This window comes from Drosophila subobscura, chromosome A (assembly GCF_008121235.1).
Source record: "Drosophila subobscura isolate 14011-0131.10 chromosome A, UCBerk_Dsub_1.0, whole genome shotgun sequence".
NCBI lineage: Eukaryota > Metazoa > Arthropoda > Insecta > Diptera > Drosophilidae > Drosophila > Drosophila subobscura.
Window position 1 is genome coordinate 14,524,648 of NC_048530.1, and position 18,415 is coordinate 14,543,062.

The window sequence follows — 18,415 nt, forward strand, 5'->3', positions numbered from 1 at the left end:
GGACATAGAGGGAAACGGAAAATACCCCTAAATAGTGGATGAAAAGTCATACATACTCGTATATGGGGGAAGGGAGAGAAAGATCCAAAAATGTGATTGAAACATATGAGATATAGGCGGAAAGAAACTAACAAAATAAAAACTAAAACTTAAAGTAAAAATACCAAAACTATTCGTAGAAGAAGTTATGGAAGTGGCAGGGTGATTTGTAGTTCCTGAAAAAAAAAAACAATCTGTGGACTGTCACTGCAAAATCTAAAATTTTGTATGCACTAGAAGTATTTAATGATTGAAAAAATGTTAGATGGAAAAGCATTCAACCGAAATATTCAAGAAAAAAACGAGAAGGGACGTGTGAGACGCTTCTTACGCGTCACAACTTTTATACCCGGCACTCAGTACTACATCTGCACTTTAGCGGTTATTTGTCAAATTTTAAATTTTGTCTTCATCTGTCATCTACATCTACAACACTGCTTACTCCAACACGCTCCTTTAGCTCGCCACCCTCCCCTATAGACACACACTGCAGAGTCGTGGCAGAGGCATAGACAGAGGCAGAGACAAAGGCAGAGACGTGTCAGGGGGAGAGGCCATAAACAGCGCGATGCAGAGTGTTAATGCTGCGGGACGGGGTGGGTTTGGCCACTGCAAATTAATTTCTTCATTGTGGCTTTAAAAATGTTCCAATCGTATCCCAATTTGGTGATCTGATAGATATGGTCATTCCCTACGGAATGGCGTTTTTAGTTTTCTTTTATCTTTAAAATTGTAGATTTGGGAGGTTTTCGCCCTTTTGCGGAGGCGGAAGGGGGCGTGGCTCATTTTTGAAATACACTTGTAACAGTGTGAGCATACAGAAGTCTGGATGCAAAATTTGGTGGCTCTAGCTCTTATAGTCTCTGAGATCCAGGCGCTCATAAGGACGGACGGACGGACGGACGGACGGACGGACGGACGGACGGACAGACAGACATGGCCCAATCGACTCGGCTATTGATGCTGATCAAGAATATATATACTTTATGGGGTCGGAAACGTTTCCTTCTGTGCGTTACATACAACCGTTATCCGCACAAATACAATATACCCTATTTACTCTTCGAGTACCGGGTATAATTAAACTGCCAAAGGGAATTTTTACTATAGGTGCACAAAGGAAAAGCCATAAAGGCAAAGGAATAGAAAAGAAACGTTGACTTGAAAGACGGAAAAGTGGAAGCAATAAAAGAGTGCAAAAGCTGTAGCCAAAAGAAAAGACAAATTAAAAAGAAATGGTCAAAACACGCAACAAAAACAGAATCGACAGTTTTGTGGCGGGGGCTTGGGGTGTTGTGCAACTACCCAAAAAAGTGTTGCAAAATGAGCACAAAAAAGAGGCTGTAGAGCAAATGAAAAACGATTTAAGCGCTGCGTCAGCACACCAAACAAAAAATTCGTACAACTAATGCAACAAATAACGAGGGGTATCATCCATCAGATGTGCCGAATAAGGGGCGTGGCTTAGACCCCTCCGAACCACCGCCAAAATGAGGGAACATTTCGGTGAGGAATGCATTTTGTGTGCCAAAGTCCAGGAGTTCAGGGGGCACGGAAAGTACGAGTAGTTTCGGGAAATCACTTAGCAGCGTACCACATGAAAATTGCAAAATCTGCAGAAAGCGGAAAAGCGCAAGAAGCGGAAGAAGCGGAAGATGCTCAATAAGCGGAAGGATAAGCAGAAGATGAAGCCGCAGACGAAATATTTAATGATTTGTGCAGCACAAATGCCCCAAGGGTACACAGCAGAAGACTAGAAGACTCCTGAATGCCAATTTGTTGAAAGGCGCTACACACTTCACACTTTTCCCAATGAATGCCTTTGAAAAGTGCTGCCAATGAGCCACAGCAAACGACAAAGTGCTGCCAAGAGTTGTATTCTCTCTTGTATCTCTGTCTTTATTTTGTTCGTTGCTACCTTCACTCTTCTGGCTCTGGATTCTCTCCCGATCGACTTGTTTTTATAATTCCTGAACTTTCTTTTCAATTGTTTTTTGATTATCATTATTTCTGAGGATCCAAAAAGAATGGGGACATAGACGACAGTATTTAGAGAGAGAGCATCATATGACTCACAGATGAATTCCCTCATTCGTGTGAACGCCACAAGCGACTCACAGAAATGCACACAACGGAGAGAGAAAGAGATTCAGAGTGAAACGGACAGAGACAGAGAGGGGGAGAAGCTTATGGAAGTTCATTTTCATTGGCATTATGATTGTGGTTGGTTGGAGCTGGGGCTGTATCCTGTCTGTCGTCGCCGTCCGATGGCTTCGAAATTCGTTCAACGTCGATGGGGAAATGATGAAGGATACACTCCATACTCCACTCCATAGGTGCCTCCTGCCTCCTGCCAATGAATGCTAGATGCTGCCTGGGCATCATTCGTGGGGCAGAGATATCCACGAAAATGCTTCACCAAAAACGGAAATGACTGAAAGCAGCACGAGCAACCAAACAAAAAAAAAACCCAAAATGGAGAGGAACAGCAAAGCAAATTGGAGGAATAGTCCAGTCCGGTGTCCAGTCCAAAATGTGGCTCCTTCTCAGTCAGTCACTCACTCAATGCGCGATGGTTCAGAGTGAAGGGAGGTCATGTATGCGGCAGAGGGGCAGCGATCGAAGGGGGACTCTGAAAGAGTGGGTTGTGGTACTAGGCGACAGAGAGGAGGAGGTGGAGACACATTTGCCACATCAGCAAATGATGTGAAAATGTCATTTCCAGGGCGAAAACTGCCAAAGGTAATGGCCAAAAACAGTTGGGCGGAACGGAAGGATATGCCACATATGAGGCACAGTACTCTCTTTCCCTCTCTCTCTCTCTCTCTCTGGGTGTGCCACAAAAAAGGGCCACAAACTACGAAACTAATGAGGAGGAAAGAACACGCTGCAGAGGCCGAGGCAGTGGCAGAGGAACCGATGATTTGAGCTTATCAAATGCTCCGCCATTCATATATGTATGTCGCACAGCTTCATCAGTGGCCTGTCCAATGGATTCAGCAGGATTCAGGATTCGTGCAAATGGCAGCAGAAAATCAAATTTAATTGAAGCACAAAATTGCGTGATTTTCCCACTCTCCATTCCTCCATTCTCGCATTGCCAATCCGATTCCTCCCCTTTTTGGTTGCTCCTTCCTGCTGCTTGTTTGTGTCCTTCTCCGCCTTTCAATAGCCTTCTTTCAGCCACAAAACCACCAGCCACAATGAGAGAGAGAGGCAATTGCCAAAAATACTACTAATTTGGTTAAATGTTTGATTGAAGTTTCGACCAACTGCTGTTCTGCCTCTCGCTCTCTCTCCGGCAAATGGGTTTAATTATATCCCATATCGTATATCCTGCTGTGATCGAGAGGTATCTATGGGATAGTATGAACAAAATGAGAAACCGAATTCTCTCACAGTTCTGAGAGCGAGTGGCTTCCAACCAACGAAACCAACGAGTAGCGAGTGTAAAGTAACTAGCAGCAAGTAACGAATGTCATGAATGCCTTTAGAATGTGTGCTCTAGGGTATCCCTAGGTCGTATCCACATTCTCCCTCGTCTCTCTGGTGTTTGTGGTTCACTTAATGACTTTTTTTGTCGCTTTAGTTTTCGGTTGAAGGTTGGAGGGGATTTCTCGTTTTGCTTTTAAACAGTTTTCGTTTCCACTCGCTTGCAGCTTTTCTCTCTCTCTCTCGTTCTCTTAACTGCTCCAATCCATTCTTTGCTCTTTTCTCACCACCCAGTCTTGTTTCCATGCTCTCCATTTTATTCGCTTCGTTTCAGTCCATTGACCTCCTGCCATTGTGTGTGTGTGTGTTTTTTTGGGTGGTCCTTTATCCCTTTTTTCCGGTCTGGAGCTGCAGCAAAACAATTAATTTGGCGATTTACTTAATTTCTTTCCTTTCGGGCTTTCCTTTTAGCCGAAGATTTTCTTCCTCCGGTGCTCCATTTTTGTTCAATTTTGTGATTGATGTGTGGCCAATGGGGGATACGTGAGTGGATTGCCAGACGATGAATCATTCATTGATTGGTGTCTCAGTGTCTCATGTGAGAGACTCATGTGGCATACACTCGTACTCGTATTTATTCGCATTACTCATATGAGTCCAGCTCCCCTGCCCTACCCTCTCTTGCCCTTCGTTGGCGGAGATTTCACTTTATCAAACTTCAAGTTGCGTTTTCATTAAGTCTCTTTCTCGCTCGTTTTCTTTCTCGCTCGTTCTCTTATTTTCTTTTGCCATCTATTGTATGGCCCCGTCTGTGCCGGCTGCCTTTGGGCCATTTCATTTGCATTCTTCACTGCCTCTCATTCAGCGTTTTCTGCCTGCCTTGTTTTTTTGCTCTATGGATGTGATACCCTACCTCCTTCCCTCTATCCCCTCGTTGAAGCAATTTCGGGCTGGAGCAACAAATGATGCGTAAGAAATGCTTTAATAAACATGGAAACAGTTTTTTGCTGCCGGGCGTAGAGCCGGGTAACCGGGGGTTGGCAAATGTTGGAAGCCTACTCACATTTCCGCACCATTTGGCTAGAGTCTGGGGCTTGAAGTCGCTTTAAGTTACAAAATTCCATCAAATATGTTCCTGAAATCTCAAGCCATTTTATATTTGCCATAAGTTTATGTAATATAAAGACAGCATTTATTTCCGTCACTGTTAGCGAGTAACGAGTAAATATTTTAGGAATAAAACTGATTCAGCGAATGGTCTGACTTCATTGCATGGAAATTTCTGCGTATTTTAAACAATTCAACCATGATTTGACACAGAGAATTGAAAGCAAGGAGTGCAAAGAATTTTATTTATATTTTTCTGTACCTTGTACTTTGGCAAAAGTTAAATTCAACAGGCGACCTGTAGCCCCTTTCGAGCGGAGAGTCTTACAAAACTTGGCATTTAACTTTTTCAGTGAAATCAATTCGATTCAGAAAGAACATAAGACTCAACACAAAAAACAATCTCTATTTAGTTTCCGGGATACTTTTTGGTATTCCCTCTCACCGCCCAACGCTCACCGCTCTCAACCCCTCTGCACACAGACATATATTCCGTTTGTTTAAGGGCTAATAAATATTTAAGCTGCAACTGCAACAGCGGAACGGAACGGAACGGAACGGAGAACCTAGAAAAATAGGAAGAAATATATATATGTGTGTGTGTGTGTGTGTGTGTGTGTGAAGTGTCTGTGTGTGTTTTTGCAACCGGAGTTGCAGAAAACAAACGAGCGAACAAACGAGTTGAGTAAATCAAGCCGCACTTCCGCTTCAAGCTTCACTGGGGGTACGGTACGGTTCTTCTCTTGCTCCTTCTCTCACTCTGCCACAAAATAAAGCACCCCATTCCCATCTCCAACACCATCACCATCCCGGTCATCCCTTCTTCTTCCCTTTTGCTGCCCTTGAGCCCTTGGGTGGCTGGCTGGCTGCTGCTTCATTCGTTGTCTGCTGTCTGCCTTCTAACTGAATGAAAGCCTTGGCGCGTTGACTGATTTCGAATGGATTTTCCACGCTTTGCATGTGTCTGTGTTTGTATTTCGCTCATTCTGTGTGTGCGAGTGTGTGGTGTGTGTGTGGGTGTGTTTGTGGGTGTGTTTGTGAGGAACACACAAAATCCCGTAGGTGCAAAATAGCGCACTTCAGTCAACGAAGCATGTGCACATTTCCTCCTTTCTTCTACTGCCACGTTTTTGTGTGTTCTGTGTATTTTCTCCAGAAAAAATCAGTCGAAAGACCGAGATGAAAGGGTATCAGGGGGTGGATTTCCTGTATTGCGATCGTCATGGTCATGAGAGTTTCATTAAAAATGCATACATTTGTTGATGTTTTCATTACAAAATGGGGAATCGCTCCTATCAAATAACGTGTAAAATGTAACAAGTGCAAATGTACCCTTCTTCTGGTTGCATTCTTCATTTAATGAGGGTAAACGATGAGCGAGAGGGTCCCCAAGTAGAGCTACCGAGACTTGAGGGTCAATACAGGTCATCAATTGCTTCGAGTCGCATCCGTGGCACTCCGGCTCAAGCTGTCGCTCCTTTTCAGAGGCTCCTGCCCCTCCTGTCGACAGGAGAATTGTTGCCTCCGACTGAGGTTTCCATTGTGTGGCCCATTGTTGTTGGTGTTTTCGTTGGGGATTTTCCCCAAAGAAGGGAGAAAATTGTGCGGCAAAATAAAACAAACACAGAACAAAACACATTGGACGGATGACTGGGAGGCGGCGGAGCTAGGTTGGCGGGGACGCACTTCTGGGATTGGTTGTCGGTGTGCGGGGCTGTAGCCGAGCTGTAGCTCTTCACTCGTATTTTACTTCTCACCCCCTGCTCCTTTGTTTTACTCATTTTCCTCAACGGCTTAGAGGCGGAGTCGGAGTCGGAGTCAGAGTTGGAGTCAGCGCATGGGGCATGCAATTGCAATGGGCGCGATGTGCTTAAGCGGAAAACAGCATTTTGTTGCAGCGTTTTAGACACTTATTTTTTTGCCAGAAGAAAGGACATGGCTCATGTCCATGCACATATATCATGGATAGAGAGAAAGCAACCTCAAGCCGCCGTCCATCCATGCATGCGATTTAGCGGTCATTTTGCCTTCTGTAAAAAGCGAAAGTAAGAATCCACCGGAATTAACATAGAATTCAGGTTGGCTTAGGTATTGCAATTTCTTGAGTTCCCATCAATCGCTAGAGGGTAAGGAAATCTCTTCAAGATCATAAATCAAAATACTGACCAGAAATGTAAGCCAACAAAGGGGATGGCTGTGTGTCGTGTCTCTTGCCAGCTGCTCAAATGCGCATCTGCTTCGTGCTCTAATGCCCAAGTCCAGAATGAATGTCCTCTAGAGTTGTGAATTATCAAAATAGAATCCATCAGCACTGGACGCAAAGAACTCTGTGAATTTGTGGGTGGAAAGATCCTGAAAGATCGCTTGAGTGCTGGAAAATTACCTGCTACTATTTACCGATCATATCATCTTCGGTGGACCTTTCCGGTTAGATATAATTGTCCATGAATGTGTGGCATTTTCTCTCAGTGTTCGTCCACACTTTGATGTGGGGGCTGGGGGCATGACATGTGTGGCATGTGTTTTTTGTGTGTGGCATTTGCTGACTAGAGCAAATTAGCATTCCACAGAGTCTGAGGGAAACATGTGTTTGGCTGTCAGTAGCCACATCCCCATCCCCATCCCCGTTCCCATCCCCGTGTCCATGCACAAGAAGAGCCACAGCTACTACTCGTATCCTCCCCGCAGCCACGTTTCGTAAGTGTGTCACATTAAATGATACGCAACACTTGACACCAAAAATGAGGCAAAAGGCGAAAGTTGGGCGGGGAAAACTAGAGCCAAATAGCGAGAAAAGTTACGACTCGTGAGAGGAAACTAGATGGAAACTAGAATGCTAGGGAAATGGCTGGGAAATGGTAGACTTCTACTTTATTAATGACTTTGTTGAAGGGGGAAAATCAATGGAAATGGAGAGCCAAGTATGCAATGAAAATGCGAAAATGAATTTAAATGGCAAATGGGAAAAAAGAAGAGAAGACGAGAGAAGAGGGCGGGCAAGAACATATGCAAATGTGAGTAAAAATCAAAGAGCAACAAAACGGAAATGGTCCCTAGGGAGAGGCACAGGAAAAAGGGTTCACGCACATAAAAGTGGAATATAAAAGGTTAAGGAAACAAAACAACAAGACAATAAAAAATGGGGATAGAGAGAGACAGAGACAGAGAAGAGTGACAGCGGAAGAGAGTGCTGGCAGAAGGCAGTCAAGGAGAGTCAAGAGTGGAAGGGAAGTCAAGTGGAGGTGACACACAGGAAATGAAGAATGGGAAAACGTGCTCAAGTTCAATTCGGGTGATGGAAGGAACTAGAGGCAGGAAGGAGGGAATTGCTGGCCAAATGAAACTGAATGATAGCTTGACACCACAGAGATTAGTAGTAGTGAGTAGCGAGTAACGAATAAGCGAGTGGCTGTCAGTTAAATATCCTAGATCTAGGAACCCTTCGTACACAGTAAACTATCCCAAACAAAACGCCAAACTGGAAATCCTCAGTTGATAGCATTCAACTGTCAAAACGAGAAGCAAAATCGAACTAAATTGTTGTGTTTGTGTTTCTGTGTGTAAAATTAATTGTTGTTCTTGTAAGAAACCTTTTTGAAACGATGCCCAAACAGCAATTTGCAAGCGACATATCCAAGCAGCGGCTTCGGTCCAAGGCTTCGATGTCCTCGCGGCCAGCAGCATTGGCTGGCAGCAAAAGCACAAAGTCCAAGTCCAAACTGAAGCTCAAGTCTAGGTCTAAGAAGACAGTGACGCGCTCTCGATCTTTGTGGCCGTCCGCATCAAGGGCTTCCAAAGGCAGCCGTTCCCTGGGCAAACCCTTGACGAAGCTGCGTTCCAGAACCAACGCAAAAAAGCGGCTGCAGAAGAAGGCAGCATCCTCGATGCCACCGAAGGGGATGAAGAAAAAGAGAAAGAATGCAGCGGCGGCAGCCAAGAACAAGACGCCGTCCGTGAAGCCAAAGGAAACTAGCAAGAAGAAGCCAACACGTGGCACTCCTGTGCTTTTTCTGGTCAAGGATCCTGGCTACCGTCTACAGTCGGTGCCTTGTACCACCCAAAGCAAGGGACACAAGAAGCCGCTCCAGCCGTTGTCTCATCTTCCATCGAAAGTGCCCCAGCAGAGAGAAGTCAGAGCGCAGATGCCGACCAAAATTCTGCCTCGATACGTGGCCACCGGCTCGATGCCAACCGACTCGAGGCTGGCCAGGTTGGGAGTCGACTTCTTCCACCATTTGGGGCAGCGCAAGGCCACGGACCCTGAGGAGAGGTCCGGGAAGCCACCGATGCGTCTCGCTGCCGGCGGATGGAGCGCCGGTGTCACCATGAATCCAGATGCCGCCAACACAGAGGTGCCGCTGACCCATCGACTGCCCATCATTGACTTCATCTCCACAAACGAGTTCGAAAGAATGTGCGCCAAGTCCCAAACGACAGGAACTACTTCTCTCTGTGCCTCTCAACAGAGGATGTAGACGATGGACAGAGAGATGTCGTTCGGGGGAGCTGCGAGATGTGGTCCTTCCTTCCATCATGTCTTTGGGCACGCAATTGTTGAAAAATTCACTGTGATTCAATATTGTTATATTTTTTGACCTAAGAAACGAGTTTGGCGATAGTTAACATCGAAAATCGAGTAACTGGTTCCCTAATGGCAGTGTAACGGAAGAGTATCAATCGGCAACGCCAACGGCAATGGAAAGGAAACATAAATCGCAGTTTTCCGCTAGGCAAATACTCGAGTCTCGAGTGTAACGATTTTCAAATACGAATATCAAAGAGGGAAACGAGTGTTCACAGAGTGTTCCTAGGCATTCAATTTGTTGGAAAATACTTTCAAAACATTTCCATTCGTTTTGGGGGTTCGTTTATTTGGACATTCCGCGAATACATACTCCCCGAAATGAAATTGTTGGCCAAAAAAGGAAACGGGACTGCAGCAGAGCAGCAGAAAGAGGAGGGGTAGAAGTAGGAGCAGGAGATGGAGGGGTATGGGGCGAGGTCGAATGGCAGAAAGCGAACTTTTGCGCAAATTATCTGCGTCGCGTTTATTTCGCGCAAACAAATCGCATAACTTTTGCAGACGGCGACTTGAACGACCCAGCGACCAAGAAGCGACCCAGGAGCAGGAGCAGGAGCAGGAGCAAGACCAAGAGTTGGAGGCTGAGCTGGGCTGGTGCCTCATCATCATCTTCCTTGCTTGCCCCGTTCCCCATCCCCTGTCCCCCGTCCCTCGTTCATCGTCCTGCAGTTGTAAAAGTTTTGCCGCTTGCTTCGGCACAAAAGTTTCCTTCCTTCGAGCATCGGCGTTGGCCGGGGGGCATCTTGCAGCAATTTACGGGTCTCTTTCGTCCTGCTGCCTCTCGAAAAGGAAAACTTCAAACCGAATGGAAGATGGAAACCCAGGCAATTGATGCAGCAGCCAGCCAGCCAGCCAGCCAGTCCGCAAACCCTTCTGCCTGTCGTTGTTGTTCTTGCATCGAGAAGAAGAGTTTTTCGGCGTGTTTTCATTTTCTGTTGGAGAATTTGCATTTTCCAAGAGGAAAGGCGACAGAGGACGAGGGACGTGGGACGTGGGTCGAAGGACGAATGCGGCTTTTAACCGCAAACCAAACGGAAATTGAGATTCATTTAATTCATTGTGCGACGGAGTTGAATTTTTCGGGGTTTGGTTTGGAGTTTTGGGCCCAAGGCGGCAAGGGTTAAGAAGCTTCGTTGACAGCTTACTAGCGGAAGGGAGGACCCACGACCAGGCACACCATTAACAGGAGTTGGGCCCGCAGAAGACCCGAGGGAACTGCTGGAATCGAAACCACAACATTTAAATGACTGCAGCAGCGACGACCACGACAACGACAGCGTCAACGGCAAAAGCCTTTGCTAATATTTATGCCTCCGGGGGACATATAATCGAGGAGCAAGGAGCAGGTAGCAGGGAAAACATCCAGTGTCCGCCTGAAGGAGCAGCTGAAAGTTGAAAGCGCAAGAAATTCTTTGATTGCATTCAAAATGGGCGATTGGTTGACCCGATGCCCGATGCCCAGCGAATGGAAAGTTGTTCTAAGGTTAAGTGAGAGCCGAAGAGGGCAAAAAGGGTTTAGCGTGGCACAAAATGTGACCAAAAGATAAGGTTTGGGTCTACCATTTTTGAGTCCTTCAACTGATTCGTAATGATTCAAACTAGTTTGAACTTGTGCCAAGTAATCGAAACTGAATCGAGGATGAGGGGAGCATAAAGAGATGCTTAGGAGAGAGTATCTCCAGATCGGTGCATCACTTCGGCTTCTGCCTCATCCCGCCCATTTCCCATCCCATTCCGTATTCTGCCATCTCTGGCTGTCTCTGGCGGTTTCCTCTTCTTCGTCGAAAGTGCAGTCGCATTTAAATTGTGTGGCGAGCAAATTTGGTTTTCGCACGATTTCATTTCGAATTTTCGCATAAATTAATCATTGGCTTGCTCCGAATTCGGTGCGAAATGGTCAACGATTGAGTGGGAGAGGGGGCGAGAGGGAGAGAGAGAGATGCGAGTGGGTTGCCAGATTGATAATGGTGCTAAGGGGTGGAAGAGAGGTGAGGTGAGGCGTCTCGTGTCTTGAATTGTACCGAGAAAGGAAACAGCAAAAGAGAGTGAGAGAATTAGAGAAGGGGAAGTGGGTGAATGGGTGAATGGAGACCGACGACCAACGAACGACGAACGACGACCGAATGGATGCACAACCAATTATGCAGGATGCAAGTGACACTCCAGAGGAGGCCTCCTTTCCATTCACATGAGCTTCCTGCCACATGGAGCGACCTGCTTATTGAACGCAATTACCTGACACACTTCCTCAGCACTGTACCTGCACCTGCACCTGCACCTGCACCTGCACCTGCAACCGGCACCTGCACTGACTGCAGTTTATGCACAAAACGATGCCAATGCACGGGTCAAAGTTCAACCAGACAGCGACAGACCGAGAGAGGGAGAGAGAGCTGAAGAGAGAGAGCGAGTGAGCTAGAGAGAGAGATGTGTGGGTGTGTGGAGAAAACTTTCCTTTTCAGTACTTTGTTAATTAGGAATCTCCACCACACAGCAGCCCACCGCCCGACCACCCACTAGCAACCAATTGACCCAATAATCCCATAGCCAAAGAGATAAACTTTACCGAAAAAGCAAAACCAGAAACAACAAAGTAAACAACAAAACTGCAATATTAAAAAACAAATGGGCGGGGGGATGCCCCATCCGCCATGCTTCATCTCTGAAAGCGAAAAGCAATGCCACACACACACACACACACACAAAGTTGGAAAACTGAAACCGAAACTGAAACCGAAACCGAGCATTCTGCTCTTAGACAAAATACAAAAAAAAAGCAGTAAAAAAACCGCAGCTAAACGAAAGAGAAACTGTTTCAAAAACAACTTGGTTTATGCAGAGATTGATCGACCAATCGATGACCTGTAAAAGCAAAAGTTTTAGAGGAGTTCACCATGAAAGATGGGAAATCAGCGGATTGATTTATCAGAGAATGATTCGAAAGATTCCAATATGCATGTCCGTTGGAACATCTATCGCCGCGATTGATTCGATCCCGTTTCAAATTATTCGAAATTCTTTTGCCTGAAAGCTGCGGCGCTGACAGACAGCACTCGTTCAGCTCTGATCTAATCCCCTGTCCAGTTAGCTGCCAATTAGTCCACAAGAATGCATACTGATAGGCTAACAGGGTAGCCAAAGGCTGCAAAATACAAAAAAACAACGCAGCCAAAGTGACCTCGACCCGGACTATAACTTGTAGTATATTTTGTTGGCCATTGTTTTTTCCGTTTCGGTGTTTTTTTATCGTGATTTTTCGCCACCCGCACAGCCGCCCACACAGCCAAGTAGGCAGGGGGAGGGGAAGGGGATGAATGGATTCGCGTTTGACCATTGGGCAGGCGGGCAGGCAGTCAGGCAGGCCAGTTATCGCAATCGCAATTGCTATCCATTTCATTTACCGCAGGACAAATTTTTATTGCTGACCCAAGCAGCGGCAACAACAGCGGCCAAAAGGACAGCACAGCAGCAAGGACAGTTGTGGCATCAATGTGGCATTGTTTCAATGTATTCGCTTGTACATACATACATATACATATGTACGAGCATGTATGAAAATTGCCGGAAAAGTTGCTGCAATTGTCCTCATTTTCTTTCAGTTAAGGACAATTTTATTGTTGTTCTGTAAACGCCTCCTCCTGCTTTTGCTTTTGCTGTTGCTGTTGCTATTGCTGCTGTTGTCCTGCCACTCCGCCCACCAATAAATGTTGTGCAACATTTTACATAAATAACAAGGACTCGACTCGACACTGCCCCTGCCCCTGTCCCAGCCCCAGCCACATGTCCCCTGTCCGTTTTGACAGTCGTCAAGTGCATTGTGCACTTTGCCAAAAACAATTTTACATTCATGCAGCTTTCCCTTTCCCCTCTCTGCCTCTCTTGCTCTCGTTTACTCTTTCGAATATAAAGTACGAATACTCGTGCTCGTACTCGTTCTCGTACGTTTCCTCTGTCAAGGACACTCCATACACATACATACGTACATGAGTGCTGTTGCGGGGCTTCAAGTGTCCTGTCCGCCAGTCTGTCACTTTGTCCCCCCGTCCACCCCTGGCCAACCCTGTCCGACCGTGTAACCACAACTCAAAAGCATGTTTAATTATGTTGACAATATGCAAATAACTTTATGGACAGCCAGAATAATTGCATTTCGGTCGTTTGCGGTCTGTCGGTTGCCTTGGTCTGCCTTCAGTTTCAGTTTCTGCCATTTTTTGTGCTCCTTTTTGATTAGGATTTCTCTTGAACTTTGAACTTCAGTCAGCGATCGAATACCTAATCGATGGTGATCTTTAAAAAAATGCTCCTTTCATTCTTAATATTTAAAGCATTCATATTTATGGCTTAGCAAGTATTGTTTTGAATACTTTCTCTCATTATTGACTCTCATTTCGGGCTCAACAACCAACGAGCGAACACTTCAAACAAGTTCGAGCGCAGGATCGAGCGCGGGTCCGATCGGTCTACTTTGGTTCGAAACGAGCACGCGCATGTTCGAATTAGTTCGAATCAGACTGAAGTCTAGCAAGTACTCAAAGTAGGTTCAAGATTGATCGGCTGCCTGGGCTGCCTTGCACTTCCATGCTTGTGGGAGCAGGGCGGGTGGGACAGTCGCGTACATGCATATAATTGCCATTCATAATGCGGCGGTGTCGTGTTAGTTAGTGCCTTGGAGTCCTTACATTGTCCTTACAGACAATGAATGTCATGTGGTGATTAGCATTTTGAACTGCCAGCAGTTTGGCCAACATTTGCATGGGCAGGGGCAGGGGCAGGGGCAGCAGTGTGTCGCTGACAATCTGAACTCCTGGGTATCCTTGACTCATGGCAGCCATGGATATGCCAGTGGAGGGGAGTGGTGTGGTGTGGAGTGCCTTTTCCATTGTTGTCCCATCAAATGCTGACTTGCTCCTGCTGCTGACTTGGCAATTTATGCTGACAGAATGTCTCTGTATGTGTGTTGGATAAAGGGCGAGGTGGAGTGTGAGGTGTAAGCAGAGTCGTCTCCTAATTGGATAACATAATATTTAACTAATTTATTTGGATATACTTGATAAATGGGGGAATGCCATGTCAAGCATTTAAATGGAAATTCGCTTGTCGCTTTGCTGCAGAATGCAATTTATGTCAAGGAGAGTGGGAGAGAGAGACGGAATCCACAGAGACCTGATGCCAAACCCCAAAAACACAAACTGCAAATCCCAGGAATACATTCCCCCCCTTCCACATTTCCTCACCATTTCCCTCCATTTCCCCAGCCATCGCACATTCATTCGATGGAACAATTCGTGCGTCCCTCGAAGGAGGAGAGGCGTGTCCTTCTAATCAAATTATCACAAAATTCAATGAATTTCAAATGAGCAAAATCGAATCGAAATCATCTCTGAATCAGGAGCAGCCCAGCAGCAGTTCAAGTGCATTTGAAAGAGTGGGATGGAGGGAGTTCGTCCAGAAGAGGGAGAACAATTATTTGATTTAATTTAAATTTTGGATAATGTTTCCAATGAATTGTTGGATATACATATGAAGTGAGACAAAGCAGACAGAGGATTGGGAAGGAGGTACAAATTAAAGGTTCAGGTAAAGTTTTTGCACAAGATTAAAGATGAGTGTACCTAATGCATGTAGTAAAAGATAGTCACACGAATAGATCGATTGAATTGCAAATAAAGAGGACTGGGCTGGAAAGGTGATGGCAGTGTGCGCTAACCTATTCCATTTCTGTATTCAAATCTATTTAATTCCACCACGGCTCTATAAAACTGGGGCACACACATGTCACTGTTGCACAAGTGTTGGCATTAACGAATGGATATCAGCATCGTGTAGCCTGGCTTTAGGAACAAAGCAGCATTGAGAGAGTGAATAAAACCTCAAAAGTTGTATTCGCCTTTATCCCTTAATCGATTTCCACTCATTTCATTCATTCATTAAGCAAACGAGACGAGCGAAAGGCTCAATTAATGAATACCCAAACGAATGTTGATGTTGATTCTGATTCTGATTGATTGATGTTCCCGGACTTTTCGCACTTTCACACTACTCGTACTCGTACTCTTGCTCCTTCCACATATCCTTGTGGTTGTGTTCTACACTTCTCGACGGCCATAATGTGTATCATTGTGGTCTGGTGGATGATGACCATCCATGGCCTTTTATGTCTTTTATTGCCTACCTTTTATCCCTGCCTCAAAGCTCAGTGCTCACAGCTCAGACCTTCGACCCGCTCCTGCCATACACCATGCCACGATGCCACGCTTCCCCCTGCAGATATCTGTGGCTGCTTTCTTTATCCGCAGAGTCCTCGCAACTAATTGAAAATCAAGTGACCCCTCGCACACACACACACACACACACACAGAGTGAGAGAGGGAGACAAGAAGGACCATTAGGGGACGCACTTGAGTGTGTAGCAATGTGTCAATTAACAATTTGCGCGCACTGTGTTTATGATGGTCGAGTGGTCGTTTAGTCGGGTGTATTCTGTACTCTGTACTCTGTAACTCACTCACACAAAATTTATGCGCATCATTAGAGACGACTATACGTATATTTAGTGCCAGGGAAGATTCTATGGGCAGACGGGCAGGCAGTCCACTCAATTTGTTTGCTTCCATTTCCATGAACAGCTAAGTGGCTCAAGTGACTGTTAAACGAGTGCTCAAACTGTACAAAGTCCCTTCGCCGCACCCCAACCCTCAATTGATGTAAAATGTTTTGTAACGAAAGTGTTAACGAGTGGACAGATCTTATGGTGGCAATCGTACCCCCAGGCGCGGGCTATCTTAATGTCGAGACACGTGTGTGTTTGCCTTGCTCTGTTTGTTTTTAATTGAGCTAAGCCACACTGTGAGAAGGAGAAGGGGAATGAGAATGAGAGAAAATGTAAAATTTCTATTGGTTAACCAATCTGCAGATAAAACAAGTCTCAAATCAACAGATTTCCCTGTCGATGCTTTGATTGGCTTTTGAGATTAATGCCATGTGGAAGTTTCCAAGCCATTGAATGGCCAATTAGGCAAATCAAATTGACCAAAAAGCTAACGATTGAAGGAGCGAGAGAGAGAGAGACTCACAAACACAGACGCAGACTCACTCTGGTACTTGTACCACTCATTAAAGCCAATCAAAATCATGGCCCAAAGAGACAAAAGGATTGTAGCCGGCGGGTGGACCTGTAGGGGCCGAAAGTAGGGAGATAGCATAGAGCATCACTAATAAACATATTCGGTAGCGCTTATAAGTGCATTCCGAAAGAGAACTCCGAAAGTGGATCGTAAGCGCAAGCTTTACGCCGAGCTTACGAAAGAGAGTCGCTGCAGTGTTAGCACATGCAAGCGAGAGCGGCGCTTATCTTAAAAAAGAGAGTTAGGTAGCGTGAGCATAGAAGTTGCCCTTGACGTTTGACCGAAATTCCACTCAATTCAGCGAAAGATCATACGATTGTCCCGTTAAAGCTCGCAAACATCATCCGATCTATGAGCTTTATGTTCTGTACAGCCTAATTTAACTTGGATGAGTTTCGCTTGAGTTAATAGCAAAGAGTCGATCAACGAAAAGAGACGTGATTGTGTCAAGCAATATATATATATATATATGTACATAACCTGCATATAGCTTACGCATTTCCTCGTGGTGAAATTTTTGTGCAAAAACCGTTTATTCTGAGAAACCTCTGTGGATCGGTGTTAGTACCAAGCGTGAATAAGAATTAACCAAGGTATGTGGGCCGTAGGCTACAACAAGTGATCGGTTTAATTTATGTGAATTAAGTTTATAGGACAGAGGTCAGGAGCCCGTTCCGTCGTTGCAGCCTGAGTGCGCATAAGTACATAGACGGGGTGCTCCACGAGAGGAGTATCACCGAAGTGATCCTCCAACCTAAAAGGGGTACCCTTCGACCCCCCCTCTACTGACGGAAACGCTGAGCACCGAAAACCTCTGACTTGGGTCAACTTTATTGAGGCGTCGCAACCCTTAGGAAGCCCAGTGCCAAAAGGGGGCGCCTCGGAACTTTAATCAACTCCAGTGAGAAGACCAGGTTGTCGCGCACTGTAGTGCCAATGTAAGCTGCAGCTTGACCTGCAGTCGGATGTTCCCCGCTTAAGCCCAGTGTGAAGAAGACCAGAACATTGGGCGTGATATTTGACGGGCATGCCTACAGAGTAGCCGCCGCCGACGCTACAGAAAGATGTCCGTAGTTGCTCTGTGTTAACTTACACATTTTCGGGATTTGAGTTAATATGCCTTTTTAAGGCCAATTCTCTGGCGGAGATACATAGATATGTATTTTTTTTTGAGCATCGGGAATTATGAGTGTTGGTAGAAAAGAGTGGGTATGAGACCTTAAAATAATTAAATGAAATTACTAAATCGTACTTGCATGTACGCTCGTGTGCATATATTGTTAATACCTTCTATTTTTCCCCAGAAACCAGCACATACGTCATCCATGAGCTCATCGATTACGAAAGGAGTAAGGGTTTTAAAATATCAAAACCAAACGAAAACTGTGAGTTTGTAAACTTGACACTATATGTGCACTGAGTATAAATGTAACCTGCGTGTTACTAAATTATTTGATTTAAACCTTTATAATCATTACCATAATGGGTTAACACCTCTCGCCCCCCTTTATTCTATTACCCGCCTATGATTCTTAGTCTCTTTACATACTACGGCCCACACATTCATATATATATAAGGTCGTAGAATCTTGAATTCTAAAGTTGGTATAAACTAAAATAAGTAAATATTTTAAGTGGGCTAGACTGCCAGAAAAATGAATTCATCCGTAGATTAAGAAAATTTGGAAGATATTGAATATTAATAATAGGAAACCATGGAAATATATCTGAAAGTCTTTGTTTTGAAACCCATTTATAATATGTTCTAAATTCTAATGTCAGTCCTTAGCCAAAACAAGGTCGAAGTGGTAGGATGAAAACTGCCTGATTGTTTTAGGGTCTATACGGTATGATTTACCTGTATGACATAGGCTGGGTGGGTAAAGAAGAGGGATTCTCGACGACACCTGAGTTTCCCGTGCTTTGAATAGAGTAGTTGAGATCACCATTCTCTTTTTTTTTTTTTTAACAACAAATACTTGATCCATTTTCCATACCTTCAGTCCAGTTTAACCTGTGTTCTGCTTTTGATTTTTGATTCTTTTTAAATGTGCACCTAAAATATTATGCGAGTGTGTGTCAGTACTTAACATAGGAGAGAGTAGAACGAACCCCGACAATCCGGCGAGCT

General features: G+C 45.1%; 2 protein-coding genes across 3 annotated transcripts in view; both read left to right on the plus strand.

Annotated features, from left to right (window-relative positions):
* LOC117892027 (loricrin) overlaps nucleotides 1-18,415 on the plus strand; it is an 84,275-nt gene that overhangs the window by 25,450 nt on the left and 40,410 nt on the right. The gene's annotated exons all lie outside the window — the stretch shown is intronic.
* Nucleotides 8,181-9,053, plus strand: LOC117895776. The gene has a single exon (XM_034803676.1). The coding sequence runs from the start codon at nucleotides 8,181-8,183 to the stop codon at nucleotides 9,051-9,053; it is 873 nt and encodes a 290-aa protein (XP_034659567.1).

Bases quoted from the DNA above. Each gene is read 5' to 3' on its own strand.
- LOC117895776 (XM_034803676.1), top strand. From the start codon at position 8,181: ATGCCCAAACAGCAATTTGCAAGCGACATATCCAAGCAGCGGCTTCGG.